Below are 11,401 nucleotides of genomic sequence, written 5' to 3'. Positions count from 1 at the left end.
ACCTGGATTGGAACACACAAAGGGGAAGCATGTACAATTTTATTGAATACGGGGTACGCCCTGCGAAACCAGTCGTGTCATGACTCTTTGTACTTACACTATGCATACATTGTGAGCAATTCGCGCCATGTTCATTCATGAATGAACTTGCTACGCACACAATACGCCATACGAATGCTAGCACACATTGTGAAAAGCTCTGGGCAGGCGCTGTGCGAATGAGCGACGGACCAGCTGCAAATCCATCAAAAAAAAAAAAAAAAAAAAAAACCCCTATGCCACTATGCCCAAGTGTCCACATGCTCACGATGGTGGCGCTTTGTCAGAAACATATTCCTTCATATTTATATTTTAGGCTGCGTGCCAATGAATGTTGCAAATCGAGTGTCCCTTTTTGTTTTGATCCATTTTGCGCTCTTGTAGCCGGAATTCGATGCATATGCACCAGATAGGTAGGATTCGAGTCGTCGGGCAGTGGGTGAAGTCGGGACAAGCGCAAGCCTCGCATCTCGGGGTTTGCGACCTTGTTAATGCCCACACGTAGCAGTGGATCGATTACGTGCTCACGACAGGTCATCAGCTTTTCGCTTGCCCTTTCTCGTGGCAGTCATCAGCTTCAGCTCCAGTTGCCAAAAGCCCTTGGTCTTGCTGTTGTATGCTTGTCTCGGTTTCATGTCGATTTTGGCTCTACACATGGGGCATTTCCCTTTGGTGGCTTCGACATGAAGAGAGGAATGCAAACACTGTGCGCAATAAAGGTGGCCTAATGGCAGTTTTTGTGCATTAGATGACGCCGTTTTGCCGTCTGCAGAGATAGAGAGAGAGAGAGAGAGAGTAGAGATCAAAAGCTTACCACAATGGGTCACAGTAAGAGTGGTGGCATCGTCCATGCAAATGACACACTGAAACTGCGAAATCTTGGTCATATTATCCACCACCTCGGGCTTCCTGAGATGCCCCGGGACTTCGTTTGCTTCCGTCAAATCGATTGCGGCCAAGTCTTCACCGCCGACAAGGTCAGACGACCCATGCGTTGTTACAGAATCTCCAAACGACTCTCCGTCGCGGATGGTCGGCAACGCCAACGGCTCCACGCTTGCGTAATTGACAGCGATATTGGATTGGGGAGTAATCTGTCGCTTGTTCGCAGCGGAGATGTCGCGGAGAAAATGCTGCATTCGAGACGGTTGCTGGATCGTGTCAGAGAAAGAGCTAGTTGTTGGCGGCCTCTGAGAAAAGGGACCATCGGTCTCATCGAAAAACAGCAAACTGCGCGATTCGTCCACAGTTGAGGAAGTCAATTGCGTGGTAGACCGTGATGAGGCAGCCAAGGGTCGTTTGCTGCGGCAAGGCGGGGAGGCGACGGAGCTGGGGCTAGAAACAGAGGCCTGAAGGAAGTCATTTGCAGCCTGGTGTAGCTCGGGCGGCTTGCCAGCTGGCAAGCTTGTGGAGAAGGACGGATAACTTGACGGAGACGAAAAGTCTTGGTCCTCGAACGAAAGGAGAAATTGTTCGTCCTCGCCGCTGAGACGTGCGGAGGAGGTCCCGTTGGTGAAGGATTCTCTGTCGGTGATGTCGGTGATGTCGGTGATGGTGTCCTCGCCCCACTGCACTGGGGAGAGGATGGTGCGGGTTCCTTGACGCAGCGACTGCCAGCAGGGAGGCGACTGCATTCGTCTTCGGCCCGGCGTCGACGGCGGATTCGTCTGTGAGGGCGGATTTCTAGAGCGGCGTGTTTTCTTGGCAACAGGCGGGGCTGATGCTGATGATGTGGAAGCGTGAGGTCGCGGCGAAGACGATGGCTGTACGGCGGACCGATCGGGGGGTAGCGGGGGCAAGATGGATCGTCGGACGCTGGCTCTCTCAGGCGAGCGGCGGCGGGGGCTGCGAGCGAGCATGACATCAAACTTTGGTGTTGAAGGTGCTGAAGCCACGGCCACGGACAGGGTTGGCGAGGTAATGGTGCAGGGAAAGAGAGACGGCGTCGCGCGAGACATGGAATGACGGCGGATTTCCTATCACGAGTTTCACAAGCCAAGCCGGCGTTCTGTCGAGTGGGACAGGAAAGGTCGAAAAGGTCGGACGGAAGGATACATGTAAGGTGGCAGACATGAGTGCATTTTATTGTCGAGCAACCGCTGGGGCTACCGGTCGAAGAGAGGACCTGGACATTTATGAAATTGTGAAAGTGAAAGTGAAAGTGAAAGTGAAAGTGAAAGTGAATAATGAGTGGCTCGTCGATGGTGGGGGCGTTTTTTTTGTTTTGTTCACAGCAACTGAGCTTGAGGCTGCATGCAGCAGTCTTTGGTACCTCTGGTACATACATAAAAAGTTGTCAACCGGTGCTCATGGTGGCGACTTGCATTAGTAACAAGAGCCAGAGGCAGGGCCAGAGGCAGGGCCAGAGCCGGAGCCAGAGCCAGAGCCCGCCGTGCCCAATGTTGGTTGAATCAGTCTGGTACAAAAAAAAAAAAAAAAAAAAAAAAAAACATAGCCTGCACGAGTTTGAATTTGGTGGCGCATGGCGGCCATGGCACTGTTATGCACAAGGAGGGGTCTGGTCTGGTCTGGTCTGGTGCAACCAGTGACCCGTCTGGCAGTACGGACTACAGTCTGGTTCTCTGCACGTACGTGTCATAAGTTACAGCAACCCTAGTGCTATGAGTGTACTCAAGTCCGTACTGAGTCGATCAGGTATTCATCATGTCTGGTGCCTTCCGATATTGACAACCGCCCCGCCCCTCCCTTCTTCATCTTCTTGCTTTATTTATTTCCCTCTACTCCGTACTCCGTACCTTTTTCCAATTCTTCTTCGTTTTTAGAATTTGCGTTTCCAAACTCCAGGCTCCATTTCCACCAACCCGTCAAAACTGGTCCAAGCAGGTGGACCTGCATCTGCATCCATCCCCCATCCCACTCCACCAAGCTGCCAGTCTGCACCATCCATCTATCTTGGCATCCATCTATCTTGGCTGGTAGTGTGGAACCTAACTTGGACAAGTTCAAGTGAAACACTTTGCCGGGCTCACGCGTATCGAACAAGTACCCACACACCACCCGCACCCGCACCCGCCCCACCAGTGCCCCCCCCATCCCCCCCATCCCCCCAACACCCCCCCCAAGTGCACCCTGCAGCCAGGAGATAATTTTCCGTCCAACTTTCAAAGTTGGTGGTTGGTCTCTGGATGGAACAACGCCACCACTCACTCCTTCTTTCCGCATCCCCCTTTCCCCTCATCGCAATCGTTCGGAATCTCCCATATGCTTCTTCATTTCTCCAGTTCTTTTCCCTGCCTTTGCCTTACGATCTAGGAGTCATCACGGAATGCATCATCGAGGCTTATGAATCCGCTCTGCCCTGTCGCTGGCCAGGTCCAGCGGGCCTCGACAGCCAGCAGTTACGTGCGCATAGCTCGCCACCTTGCGCATCGACGTTTGGTCCGTCGAGGGCACGTTCGCTGGCTTGCTGACGCCGCGCAAGAAGACGGGGCCAAAACCCGCTTGACCTTGGCGAGTATGTGCCGTCCTTTCAAGTTCTGCTCAAGCTGCTCGCCCCCCTTCCCCCCCCCTTCCTTGACGCTTCCTGATGGACGCTTGTTGTTGCTGGCGGATGCTTTACTGACAGCGCGCGCCCAGTTCCGTCAGAATCCAGGTTCAACGAGATTGGTGTGCAGCAAGTCAGCACACACGTTTTCAACCAAGTCTTTCGTGACGCCTACAAACCCCCCCACGAGGAACTAGTTAGGCTTTCAAAGGATCACTTGCGACGCCATGACCTCCTGGGCAAAAACACAGACACCTCCAAACCCATCGCTTTTGAACTGCCCTGCCTACAAGGGCGCACCCTTGACGAGCACTTTTACAAGCTAGGCTCTGATTGTGCCGAGCCTCATCTCGCCTTTGCCAAACAGTTCGCCCGCGCCAATGTGCCCCCCAAGCCCAGGAAATGGGTTCGTCAGAGTGGGTGGACCAAATACTACCCGGATGGACGAAGCGAACCAATAGACGTTCCTCAGGAGCGCATGCTGTGCTTCGATACCGAAGTCATGTGGAAGGAAAGTTCCTACGCCGTCATGGCCTGCGCTTCAAGCCCCACAGCCTGGTACGCATGGATATCACCCTGGCTTCTTAAAGAGTCCCGAAACAAACGCCAGCTCGTTCCGCTGGGTGACCCTGCCGAGGATCGCGTAATCGTCGGGCACAATGTTGGCTATGACCGTGCTCGGGTCTTGGAAGAGTACGACATCAAACAGTCTCGAAACGCCTTCCTTGACACCATGTCCCTGCATGTGGCTGTGAACGGAATGTGTTCGCAACAGAGACCAACCTGGATGAAGCACAAGAAGAACCGAGAACTTCGAGAGCGGGTCGCGAGCCAAACTCCCGACCACGAATTAGCAGAACTCTTGAGCAATCGAAGCATGCACGAAGAAGAGGAGCTTTGGGTGGAACGCAGCTCCGTCAACTCATTGCGCGACGTGGCCAAATTCCATCTAAACGTTTCTATAGACAAAGCCGTGCGAGACGATTTTGGTGCGCTCGACCGGGACGGAATCCTGGCGAAACTTGAGGAGCTGTTAGACTACTGCGCTGCAGACGTGGCCATCACCCACCGAATCTACCAAATAGTCTTCCCCAACTTCCTCGAGGTCTGCCCTCACCCTGTCAGCTTTGCCGCGTTGCGCCACCTTTCCTCCGTTATCCTGCCCGTCAACGAGTCGTGGGATGCATACATTGCCAACGCTGAAGCCACGTACCACAGGTTGTCGGATGCTGTACAAGAACGTCTCATCGGTCTGACGGAGAAGGCGCTTGAGATCAAAGACAACCCTGAGAGATGGCGGAATGATCCCTGGATGAAGCAGCTTGATTGGTCTGGACAGAGCATCCGGATGGTCAAGGGTAAAAAGAAAGATGATCCACCACGTCCAGCGGCTAGACAGAAGAAGCCAGGAATGCCTCAATGGTACAAGGATCTCTTCGCAACCAATACCTCGCCCATGAACATCACTGTTCGCACGCGAATAGCGCCGCTTCTGCTGAGATTGGCATGGGATGGCCACCCGCTTTTTTGGTCAAATAAACATGGCTGGACTTTCCGGGTTCCCCGGGATGATTCTGCCAAGTATAGCGCAAAGCAAATGATCAAATGCGAGTTCGACGAGGCCGATCCTTCTCTCGGACATGACAGGGACCATGACTATTTCAAACTCCCGCACAAAGATGGCCCTACCGCACGCTGTGCCAACCCCATGGCTAAAGGCTACCTGAGTTACTTTGAGAAAGGTGCACTCTCCTCCGAGTTCACTTACGCCAAGGAAGCCCTGGAGATGAATGCGTCGTGCTCCTACTGGATCAGCGCCAGAGACCGGATAATGTCTCAAATGGTAGTTTATGAGGATTATCTGCCGAAAAACTCCACCGACCGACGAAAAGGCTCGAAAGACAAGGCGCAGAAGACGGGCTTTATTCTTCCTCAAGTCATTCCCATGGGCACCATTACCAGGCGAGCAGTGGAGAACACGTGGTTAACGGCCAGCAACGCCAAAAAGAACCGTGTAGGTTCAGAGCTGAAGGCCATGGTCAAGGCCCCGGAGGGCTATTGCTTCGTGGGAGCCGATGTGGATTCTCAGGAGCTTTGGATAGCTAGCCTTATGGGAGATTCCACCTTTGGAATTCACGGTGGCAACGCCATTGGTTTCATGACGCTTGAAGGCACAAAAGCAGCGGGCACCGACATGCATTCGCGAACTGCGTCCATTCTTGGCATCACAAGGAACGACGCTAAAATCTTTAACTACGGGCGAATATACGGCGCCGGATTGAAATTCGCCGCCACCCTTTTGCGCCAGTTCAACCCCGACTTATCCGAGAAGGAAACTATGCAGGTGGCATCCAAACTCTATGCGAACACCAAGGGCACGAAAACGACTCGAAGGGTCCTTCATGACCGTCCCTTTTGGCGTGGCGGTACGGAATCCTTTGTCTTTAACAAACTCGAGGAGTTTGCCGAGCAAGAACGGCCACGGACTCCCGTACTTGGGGCTGGTATCACGGAGGCCCTCATGGGGCGGTTCATCAGCAAGGGCGGCTACCTGACATCACGAATCAACTGGGCCGTTCAGTCTTCTGGTGTCGACTACCTGCACCTTCTCATCGTCTCCATGGACTTTCTCATTCGCAGATACAACATCGGGGCACGCCTAGCCATCACTGTCCACGACGAGATACGCTACCTTGTCCGGGAACAAGACAGGTACAGGGCTGCGATGGCTCTGCAAGTTGCGAATATCTGGACACGCGCCATGTTCGCCCAACAAGTCGGCATCGACGACCTCCCTCAGTCTTGTGCCTATTTTTCCGCCATTGACATTGACCACGTGCTGCGCAAGGAAGTTGACATGGACTGCGTGACTCCAAGTCACTCTACTCCTATTCCTGCGGGAGAGAGCTTGGATATCAACGGGTTGCTCGACAAGGGACAAGAAGCGTTTCTAGACCCCAACATAGTCCCTGATGCACAGCACGCGCCGAAGCCAGAAAAGGTAAAGTACACGCCTCGTACGGCGGTAATGGACACAATCCTGGGGTCTTCTGGTAACAGCCATGTCTTTATCAAGGCGCAGATCGTGTCAACCGATGAAGAACTGCGCGATATTGTGAAAGATCTGAAGAAAACCGCAACTGCCGCGAGTGTAGGTAAACAAAAGCCTGCAGATAAGAGGGCCATGAAGCATATCCTGCCTTATCACGCGAACCCTCAGTTGATACCTATGGAAGAGCCAATGTCAGTATCAGAGGCTTTAAATGCAAAGTATCGACACGGACCCGAAACGAAGAACAAGTGGTCCTGGTCCAAAGCTGCCGCCAAGAGCCCAAGAACGACTACGAGGTTGTAGAGGCACCGACGCGGCAGTGACTTTGACCACCTATCGTCTCGGGGGGATCCGAGACGGATTTGAATTTGTTGCTTGTTCTGGGGATTGGATTGGATTGGATTGGCCATGTTGCCGTGTATTTACTGGACTATGTAAGATAGCTGGGACACGGCGTCTTGTGTGTACACATGGATTTTTTTTCCCTTGTATTTGTTGGTGGTGATCAAGGTTGGGTTTATTTGGTGTTTTTTTTTTTTCTTTTTTTCTTTCCCTTATTTCTTATTATTTTTTTTTTATTTGGGGAAAAAAGGTTCTGGGTATAATGAAGCAACTCTGATTCCCTCTTTTTCATGGATCGAGCAGAAGCCTCTTCAATTGATACCAACTACCTCCCAGGAACCCGTGATGCCATGAGTGCTAATGCTGAGGCGGGTACAAAAGAGGTGTCTGGCCGAATGCCGAGGAGATTGCGCCTTCCCAAGGCAGTCAACTACCTCTGCAGTACGTTGACGTCAATCGTAAACTTTAAAAAGAGGGGTGGCAAGCAGATACATCTGCGGAGTATGTATGTACTTAACAAGAAGTGGCGCCGTTGCGGCAACTCGATGAACATGAGCAGGCGGGGCTAACTGAGGTCCCCCCCTCACCTTGAATGTTCGTTCACGAAGCTTTGTTCAGGCTATCCTCGTCTCGACTTTACAAATCAAATTCAACAATCGCCAGCAGACCTCAACTTGGGCAGTTATTTTTTTTTTTTTTTCCCAAGAGCTCGAGAAGATCCAACTCGGGAAACTCGACCTACGCAAGCCGCCAGCGAAGTTCCGTCGAGTTGGAGTTTGTTCAGCTGGGCGGAAGCTGCCTAGGTATTCATTCAAGAATCTGCAGAACAGCCAGCCAAGCCAGCCCATCACCTCTCGAGGCTCCTACCACCTCTTCCAGGTTAAGATAGGGTATTAACCGCAGGCTTAGAATAGCTAGCACCCGAGCCTCATAATGGCGACGCCCGAGCCAACCACAAGCTCATCATCAGAAGATAATATTCGACGTCTCCAGGAGTCCCGCCCACCTGTCACCGATAAATTCACCTATCTCACCATCATAGAGAAGTCATTGTCGCCAGAGATCTTGCCTGCGCTCCAGGATATATTGCAGGATGTGGAGCTCACAACTGACATTGGTTGGGACCTCGTGGAGATGCTCATCGCTGTACCTGGTAGCGAGGCCTGCTTAGAGAGCATCGCTCGCCTTGGGAATCCGCGAGAGGTGATTTTGAAAGTCTTGCAAGTCATGGAAACCACGGCTGGCGAGGGAGAAGGAGGCTCACGAGGTAACAAGTACTTTGTCATTCTGTGCGGCATGCTTGGCATCCTGCATAAGCGGCTCCAAGTCAAGGCTCCATCACGGTTCCTGCATACCACCCTGGACACGGTATACCGATCCTACGACCCGGCTAGTCCAGAGTCAACTGCGGCAATAATATCACTTCTGCAGTCGCTCTCGGCGCAGAAAAGGCCACCGCTGCCGGCGAGACAGTCAAGTACGATTCTGGAAACGCCACTACACGCTACCGACGGCGCGGAGAACGCCCCGGACCCTGAGGCTGACAAGTCTGATAGACCCAATGACGCCGAACCCGAAATCATGAATCATCTGCTACGGTCATTCATCACATGCGTCATCGAGGCCTACGTGAACTCCAATAGCCTAGAATGGGCGAGCAGGATTCTGGAATACACGTATCCCCAAAGGATAGTACCAACAAAGAAGACGATGATGCAGGCCTTTAACGAGGTGGACGAGTTGCGGGCCATGGACGCGTTGGTCGGCCAGCTGACGGTAAGCTCGCGTCTCTTTCTTTATCCCCGAACCTGATTTTTGCATTTCAGCTTGACCCGTGCCGTGGCAATGAAGAGGGGCCTGCTAACCCATCATGACAATTAAAAAAAACAGGCCGTTGCTGGAGACCTCGGCTTCACAAAGCTGACCTATGCTGAACTGCGGCTCCTCCTTCTAGCCCCGGTTGTTAGGGATCCGCTAGCGATTGAGTTTGAGCCATCCAACGCCAACGACATCAAACTGTCGGGAGGCGGATTGCTGTGTCTCATTGCGTACTGGGTTGTCGCTGGGGATGTTTTTGATGCGGATCAGCCGCGACCCGAGATGTTCACGTTTCCGGACCATCATGAACTGTTGAGGCACTACCTCGGAGACGATCCCCAGTCTGAAATTCTGAACCAGCCGGGGACTGTGGAGGCTCTCATTGTTCTTGCTGTCTGGCTGCATGGCCGGAAAAGAATTGCCGCTGGCGGCGATTCGGGTAGTGCAGACGCCAAGGACAGCTACATGCCGTACCACCACCTCATCACCCTGGTTTCCGTCTTTCACCCCAACCTCCGCGTCAGAAATGCGTCAACAGTCCTTGCTGGTGCTGTTCTCCACGCAGACCCGGACGAAGACGACAGGCTGGCCATTCTGGAGGATCTTCTCGAAAACTGCATGTTTTCCTCCCTTCAGGCATGTGCCGTGGCTTGGCTCAAGGAGGAAGTGATTGCGGCGCGGAAAAACAATTCTCAGGGACACTTCAGCAGTCCCGACTGCTTCGAGGCCATACAATACACCCTCTTTCCCAGCCTGACACATCTCAGAGAAGCGGATATTGAGACTCTGATGGAGTTCTGGGCAGAGAGCTCTTCGTTCCACCTCCAAGTGGCCAATTTCCTCGTGTTCTTGTTCGAAAACGACTACAAGGACCTGGCCGCACCGGGTATGGCGGCAGCCATTGACTACCGATATGTGCAACCACTGTCCCAAGCTGCGCGAACGCTCATGGATGCCATTGAAAATGGCGAGACGGACATGTCAGAAGATTGCAGAGCCACGGTCATGGAGCTGGGAATATTGAAGACGACTTTGGACCGCGTGCCTCTACATTGAGATGCTGGAATTGATGGGCCCGGGCTCGAACTCGGACTCGGACTCGGACTCGTGTGTCTGGTTCTGTATTTGCCCTTTGTGGGAAGCAGAACATGATACGAAGCAGGATGGTGCGGTTATCATGCGAGCTATTTGCCAAGCTGCCAAATGCTTGAACACGTGAAACAAGGCAACGGAAGAATCTTCTCATCGCTCCTCTCAGCGCAAACGATGGCGATGATGTGTGTGTGTGTGTGTGTGTATGTGCGTGTGTGTGTAACATGAATGCAGGTTCTTTCCACCTTGCAGCGCCGCTTATGTGAATTAACTTGTCAGTGGGCACAACGCCCGATGCTCTTTTTCACGGCCTCGGATCGCACCGATGTCCTGAATGCCTGGCCCAAGTTGATATCCCTACCCGGATTCCCTTCTGTCTCTATCCCTTCTGTCATCCTTGTGACCATCCCTGCCCCTGTCGCGCTCTCTGTACCTGCTCCGTTCGCCATCACGTTCCCTCTCCTTCTCCCGCTCTCTCTTGTAGCTGTCTTTCCCCCCCCCCTCTTCCTTCCTCAGGCTCTCTTCCCTTCTGTAATCGGCCAGACTTGTGCGGGACTTCTTCCCCTTCTTCTGCATCCAGCCGCCCAAGTCTTCCGCTCCCTTGAGCTCTTTGGCGCCCAGCCCCAGACGGTTCTGCCGCCTCCGGACCTCCTTCGTCTTCGGACCAGTGTGCGTGCCATCCCACCCCATGCCACGGAGCAGGGCGGCCCCGAACTCCTCCACCGGCATAGCTTCGTAGTCCTCCAGGGTTGATGCAACCCCTGCTTCAGCGGCATCACGCCTGTAAACGTCATCCTCGGTCGGCGCCGCAATCGTCCTGGCGGCCTCGGCGCCCTTGTCCTTGCCCAGCAGGGCGTCCATGGCTTCTTCGTCGGCCGTACGGAGCGGCGGGTCCTTGGGCGCTTCGGCAGTTGCAGGAGGCGGGGACGGGTGGCCGGGCTGCTGTCCGTCGTCGTCGTCGTCGTCGCTCCTCGTCGCGAGCGTCAGACCCCAGCCAAGGCGGCCACGCTCATCGGCCGCGCGCCCATCTCCGCCGCCGCCGGCATCTCGGCCCCGCGGCCGCGCTTCCTCGGCAAGGAGGTTCCTGCCCCGGCGCTGCGCCTTCGCCTGCGCTCTCCAGTCGCGGTTGGCCTGCCTGGCGATGACGTAGTCTCTCCTTGCGGCCTCGGCGCGTCCCTTGGCGCCGTCGGTTCCCGCGCCGTCGGTTTCCGCCCCGTCTGCGCCGAACCCGGTGATGGCTTCGTGGCGGCCGGCGGTGCTGCGATGGTCGTGGACCCCCGAGTCGGAGTCGGACTCGTCGCCCAGGTGGGTGCGGAGCCGCCGCTTGCCCAGGCTGGAGGGGGGGGCGGTGCGAGACGCGGGTTTCGAGGGGGCGGTCGAGGACGCACCGAACTTGATGGCTACGCGGCCTCTGGTTGATTCGGTCATTTGGGTTTCTTTGGGATTATGGGCGCGAAAGGCTGTGGGGGAAGCCAACGCTCCACGATGCAGGTTGAGTCGAGGACGAGGATCGTGGTAGTCGCGACCAACTCGACGGCAGGGGGCTTAGGGGA

General features: G+C 54.4%; 4 protein-coding genes across 4 annotated transcripts; 2 read left to right on the top strand and 2 right to left on the bottom strand.

Moving 5' to 3' along the window:
• Positions 1–563: 563 nt before the first annotated feature.
• On the bottom strand, positions 564–1,997 carry UV8b_06512 (uncharacterized protein; the record flags this gene model as incomplete). Its single annotated transcript, XM_043144009.1, has 2 exons — positions 564–763; positions 854–1,997. 2 exons carry the CDS (start codon positions 1,995–1,997, stop codon positions 564–566), a joined length of 1,344 nt encoding a protein of 447 aa, XP_042999944.1.
• A 1,345-nt stretch (positions 1,998–3,342) lies between these two features.
• UV8b_06511 (uncharacterized protein) lies at positions 3,343–6,899 on the top strand (the record flags this gene model as incomplete). Its single annotated transcript, XM_043144008.1, has 2 exons — positions 3,343–3,514; positions 3,637–6,899. 2 exons carry the CDS (start codon positions 3,343–3,345, stop codon positions 6,897–6,899), a joined length of 3,435 nt encoding a protein of 1,144 aa, XP_042999943.1.
• Positions 6,900–7,871: 972 nt separating this feature from the next.
• On the top strand, positions 7,872–9,812 carry UV8b_06510 (uncharacterized protein; the record flags this gene model as incomplete). Its single annotated transcript, XM_043144007.1, has 2 exons — positions 7,872–8,714; positions 8,829–9,812. The coding sequence occupies 2 exons, from the start codon at positions 7,872–7,874 to the stop codon at positions 9,810–9,812; spliced, it is 1,827 nt and encodes a 608-aa protein (XP_042999942.1).
• A 393-nt stretch (positions 9,813–10,205) lies between these two features.
• UV8b_06509 (uncharacterized protein) lies at positions 10,206–11,276 on the bottom strand (the record flags this gene model as incomplete). Its single annotated transcript, XM_043144006.1, has 1 exon — positions 10,206–11,276. One exon carries the CDS (start codon positions 11,274–11,276, stop codon positions 10,206–10,208), a length of 1,071 nt encoding a protein of 356 aa, XP_042999941.1.
• Between the last annotated feature and the right edge of the window lie 125 nt (positions 11,277–11,401).

The sequence above is a fragment of the Ustilaginoidea virens genome, chromosome 5 (genome assembly GCF_000687475.1).
Source record: "Ustilaginoidea virens chromosome 5, complete sequence".
Classification (NCBI taxonomy): Eukaryota; Fungi; Ascomycota; class Sordariomycetes; order Hypocreales; family Clavicipitaceae; genus Ustilaginoidea; species Ustilaginoidea virens.
This window is presented reverse-complemented; position numbering and strand designations above follow the sequence as displayed.